The 5,849-nt window shown below is 38.7% G+C and overlaps 1 protein-coding gene across 1 annotated transcript; it reads right to left on the bottom strand.

Moving 5' to 3' along the window:
* Positions 1-3,303: 3,303 nt before the first annotated feature.
* On the bottom strand, positions 3,304-4,900 carry six3b (SIX homeobox 3b; the record flags this gene model as incomplete). Its single annotated transcript, XM_079659734.1, has 2 exons — positions 3,304-3,668; positions 4,206-4,900. 2 exons carry the CDS (start codon positions 4,898-4,900, stop codon positions 3,536-3,538), a joined length of 828 nt encoding a protein of 275 aa, XP_079515860.1. The 3' UTR covers positions 3,304-3,535.
* Positions 4,901-5,849: the final 949 nt, after the last annotated feature.

The following is a 5,849-nucleotide window of genomic DNA, read 5'->3' as shown; positions in this document are numbered from 1 at the left end:
GGTAAGCATTTTAGAATATCTGCCTTGTGTAAGTTTTCCTGCCATAAAGTAGCACAACAAGTGATACAACATGAAGATGTTTGCTTTTCATTGAAGTAAAAGAAGAGTATATCATATTCCAGGGAGGCGTGTGGCACCGACTGTTGAGTAAATAGCCCTCTAAATCATTTGTTGTAACATTTAGGTGATTGGGACCAAACATTTTATCATTGGTTTGAGCTCGTGTAGGTATAATTCCCGAATTTAATTTGGCACGTACCAAGCCCTGACCAAGAAACCTTGACTTGGGTGTTTGTTATTTGTATGTAGGCCTACTCAGCTATAGAGTAATCAGGCATATAGGGAAGGGTTAGGAGGTTAATGCACAATTATTGTTGGTTTGTGAACATTTTTGCGGTTGATTAGGGGTCTGCAAAGAAGGAGAAATTAAAAGTAGTGTATCCTCAACTGTTCTCTATTGCAAGGTAGACCGACATCTTCATTAGCAAAGCCTTTGAAAAACGTTCCCAAAGTAAGAAAATCGTTACTTTTTTTGTTTTTGCTGGTTTGGTTTCAGTAGTACATGACTGTTATGTTTCCATTACAGGTTTGTGCAGTATAATAATTGTACGACCCTGTGACGAAAACTAGCAAAAACCCATAAATGTTACTGTCGTCAGATCTCCATGCGTTGTTGCTTAACTTCCTGTTTCAAGCTGGCCCCTCCCACAAGCTTGAGTTGTTTGAAAGATTTGGAGCTCAGCAAAAAAAGTTTTAACTCACAAGAAAATAAACCCTGTCAAGCTTTTCTGTCCTATTTAACTATATGCCATGAATGCCCTTACATCGTCTTATAGTAGGCTGCTGGGAAAAAGGACTAAGTAAGCTTTTATTCTGTAAAATGCTAAGGACAGTGTTGAATAAAGAATCTGAAGGGAATGTAACGCTGTTTAATATCATCGTTTAAGTTAAAAAAATCTATCTGACCTGTTGAGTGCACTATTCAAATTCAGTTCGTGTAATTTAGAACTGTTTATTTCATGAATAAAAGCCAACATCTTTATTTGACTGTTTACTTTAACCACGGGGGGGCGCCATTGTGTTGGTCAGCCCCTGTGCAGATGAATGAAAGCAGGGCTTTCAGCAGATTTTTTTTTTTAAATGCATCAACCCTGCATTTTGAGAGCAAAATGAATTGAAGGATAGGCCTACATCTCTCAACACCCATATGAAACAGAACTGTAAACAGATTTTCTTTTTCTTTATGGATATTTTACAAATCAATCACTCACCTTTTAAACTGGATTCTTGTTTTACTGTCATATAGTATTTCATAATTGTTTTTCATTTATTCTCATAAATGGTGACCAAAACGTTTGAGACCCACTGAGATAACTAGACTAAAGTTAACTATCTAAACACTCAGAGAGTCCCTCTCCTTGTTTTAGAAACAGCTTCTAATATCCGTTAGCGCAGCTAGCTAAACAGATGCTAACAGCAATAATGCAAATAGTGAGTTTGGTAGACATAATATTAAAATTATTGAAGATGATGCCATATTTATTGAAGATTTTACATTATAAATATTCCCCGATATTATTCAAAAGCATATTCTTCCAAACTCCTTGCTGTAGTATGACACAAAGGAGACTATTGATGTTTGTAGTGAGTTTGGTAGTAATAAGCTGTATAATAGTGATTTAATATTATTGTGTTCTCTTTTTTCGGAGTTGCACTTTGCAGACGGTCCCTGAGCACTCGTTTCTACTCCAGCTGCGGCTAGAGACCAATGTAATGTGTCCAGCTCGGAGAACGGCGCGCACTGGAAAGTGACTGACTGTGTTTCCACCATAGGTTTCCACTCACACGGTTTCTTTTATCTGTATTTCTTTTTCCAACAATGGAGGGTAGACCTGTGAATTTTTACTTGACAATCAAAATATGCCAAGAAAAAAATGTGGGATATCCTAATGTGGGAGCCTTCTGAGTGCAGACTTATTAGAAACTATTGCAACGTTTTAACAATTTTTAACAGAGAAAGCATGAAAGTAACTGAACCCATCAGACAGCAGTGGAGAAAGTATTATTTTAAAAGTAGCAATACAGTTTAGTATTACAACCACAGTAAAGGTCCTGCATTCAAAGTGTTCCTTATGTAAAATAATTTAAGTGTTAGCATCAATAAAGTATATTATGCAGAATGGCCCATTTTATAATAATTTATATGATATAACTGGATTATTAATAGTGATAAGGATACGACGGTGGTTTTAAGTAGTTTAAATTCCACTGGCTTGTAAAATCACCCCAAGGAAACAATAATGTTTTATGTTAGGGAAACATATAATAATACATTATAACACATTATGTTTGATGTATTCTACATTAGTAATCTGCATCTTAAAGGTTACTTAAGGTATATAATACATGTAGTGCAGTAAAAACCTATCCATAAATTGTAGGTATCTGTAAAAAAAAGAAGTTGAATGGCCATATGGATTGCTAATACCAAGAATGCATGGACATTTCAACTTGTATTAATAGCTTGCTTCATACTGAGATGTTTTAAAAATATTTGTTACATTTTTTATTTATGATTACAATATGCTTCTATTCAGTTTTGTATTTAACAAATGTAGATGGGTAATATGACAGATTAACAAACATAATTTAAAAAAACATTGTTTTAGGCAATTATTATTATTAATTTCATGTTGCATTGTATTAATATATTTTTACTTATTATGTATTAACTTTGATTGTCTATACATGAATGTAACTTAAAAAACCTTTACAATTGTTGACAGTGGTGGTGTTATCAAAGAAGAGTGCTGGGCACAATAGCAGTGATATATTAAATACTTTTATTTATATAAAATACCAAAAACATTTATTCAGCATAAAATGTAACATTAGGTTTGACATAGTATCACACACAGACTGCACAGTGAACTCTGTGAACTTTAAATAAAGTAGAAGTGAAGGTAAAGGAAGAAATAAAAGTTCATTAACATGGAAACAGCCAGACAGGAAGGTAAGGCTTTAGTGCGTATTGATTGTCTACAGCATGACATCCTGGGGTCTTTTAGAGAAACAACTCGTTTCATTAAAAAAAAAACATAATGACACATAATTAGAGAAAATAAGAGTGATTATCTCCCTGGCAGTCTGTAAAGGTCCTCCTAAGTGGGGGGTCCATGGGTTAAAGTCCAACGGTGGTCCACGGCTTGATGTCTGTTTAATCAGGGTGACGGTAAGCTGGGTCAACAGATGCACCATCCATGCATGGATGAAGTTAAAAAATCTAAAATGTGGGTCTGGTGATCAAACAAACTTAAACCCAGCAGCATAGAGAAACATTTTTCACATTGTCAGGAAACAAAAGAAAAAAAACTGCATGCAACTTGTTACGTCACCTGTTTGATGGGCTGGGGATAAGCCCTGAACATTTATTGCAACCCAAACCGTGAAGAGCCTTTTGTCCACATCCTCCGCTCTCTGGTAATCCACAACTGACCATCACAGGCCCCTCGAAGGTCCATTGTACATTCAAGTCTTAAACATCCAAGTCAGAGTCACTGTCTGTTACTGAGAGAAGAGTTTCTCCATCTGCTCGCTCTTCATCTGGACTGCACTCTCCTCCGCTGAGCGACCGAACACCATCTGGACACATCCGGTGATGCTGCAACCTAAAAACAGTGATAAAGATGTGTCAAACGTGGGAAACTCTGCTTGTGATACAATTGTTAAAATTGATAGAAATGTTTGAAATGAAGCCATTGTCCAACTAAATGATCTACAGTGCATGCATGTCAGGCAATCTGCACCCATTAGTGAACATTTTGTCTTCATCAACAGGATGACCCACACACTGATCCTGAAGCCAATTATAGTGAGAGACAGAAAGAGGAAAGATCGTCCAGGTCAGTCAGACAGACAGAAGGAAAACAAAAACCTACAATCTGAATGGCTGTGCGTTTTTACGCATGAATGGCCCTCTTTTACGCACAACATTGGCTGCCTGTGGAGACGAAATTGCCTCAACAAGAGAATGAGTAAGAGTAATCAATAAAGAGGCTGCTTTTGGGGAAATTAAATTTGCTTTGACTTTAATAGTATTTCGATCCTATACCAAAACAATCAGTAGTCAAACTTTATTCTGGCTGCTATGGTGTGGATTTTCATTTTTCTCTAACTGTTACTTATTCCAAGTCAAAGTCACTGACCTGTTTTTGGCTGCTGCCGCCCGGTCCCTCTGTCTCCGGTTCTTGAACCAGTTTCCAACCTGAGTCGGTGTGAGTCCGGTCGCATGGGCCAGCTCCCGCTTCTTCCCTGGGTTTGGGTAGGGGTCCTGCAGGTACCACTCTCTTAGCAGCCCCCGTGTGCGCTCTTTGAAACAGTGCGTCTTTTGCTCACCATCCCAGATTGTCCTCGGTAATGGAAACTTCTTTCTCACGCGGTACTTGTCAACAGGTCCAAGCGGTCTCCCCCGGAGCTTCTCTGCCTCCCGGTAGTGAGCCTCAAGCCACATCGCCTGAAGCTTTCCGTGCGATGCGCGCGTAAAGCGGTGCGTCTCCAGGATGTGATAAAGCTCAACGAAACTCCCCGTGTGGTAGGCCACCACGGCGCGAGCCCGCTGCACGGACTCGTGCTCAGAGATGGAGTCGCGCCCGTCTGCGGTCACCGGGAGGGACCAGAGGAAGCGGGCCAGCCGCTCGATGTCTCCGGTCTCCTCCAGAGTCTCGCAGACGCTGGCGATCTGCGCCGCGGAGAAACACATTCCCGGGAGAGCCAGGGGAGGACAGGGGGAGGGAGGGTCCTCCGGGGACCGGGAGCGGGCCAGGGTAGGTGGCCCATCTGCAAAGTGTGGCAGGAGGATCCGGGAGGCTGAGAAAAAGTCGAGTGGCGACCTGAACACCATCTGGATGACAGAGTGAAACCAGAGAGCAGTGCGTCTCGGAAAGAGTCTGACAGAAATCTGCTGAAGTCTGACTCTTTAGCTCACCTGGGAGTCAGGGAGGGACCCTGGATCTGACTCCTGATTGGACACCCTAGAGCTGATGCGGGGTTGTCATGGCAGCCCTGTCAATCAAACACAGAGGATTTATCTCCCTCTTTTTAAGCACAAGCTGGACATAGAGTCTCTTCTGAATTGACTCTCCATTGTGACCTATTTCAACAGGAAACCGAACACTTATTAGCTTTTTGCAGAACTCTAAAGAAGATTAAAACGAGTCATGTCAGTCAGTAAATTAAAATCAGTGCCACCTAAAACGGCATCATAAAAACATTTTTAAAAGACATGAAATTCCGTCGCAGTGATATATTTGAGATAAGATATCCACATGCCTTCATATCATCTATAAGTGAATAGTATTTACTTTAAAAACAAGGTCTGTTCAACAAATGTGTTTGTTAAACATTGAAACTTTCTTTGTTATATTATCTCAAAAATATAAATGTATGTTAGCACACTATCTTATTCCAATCATGTATTTTATTATTATTATTATTTGTATTATTATTAGCAGTAGTATTGTATATCTCACATTATTGATTTTATTATAGCCTTTTTTCCGTCCTGAATTCTTTTTAATCCATGTAAAGAATTTGGAAACTTGTTTTGAAAAGTGCAAAGAATTATGAAAAATTGTTTTTTAAATGTATTTGTTAAATAAACCCACACTGCTGTCGTTTTTTTTTTTTTCAATTTAAATACATTTTATATTTAATCTGTTTTGCAGTGCAATAACTAACATAACAGTAAATCCACATGTGGGAAGACAACCACAAGACGAATATTGACCTTGACTTAGCTTTTAGAGAATATTTAATAATAATAATAAATAAATAAATAAACAAAAAGGCCC

Source organism: Notothenia rossii (genome assembly GCF_949606895.1).
Source record: "Notothenia rossii genome assembly, chromosome: 11".
Classification (NCBI taxonomy): Eukaryota; Metazoa; Chordata; class Actinopteri; order Perciformes; family Nototheniidae; genus Notothenia; species Notothenia rossii.
Note: the sequence above shows the minus strand (reverse complement) of the source record. Positions and strands in the feature narration are given on the sequence as shown.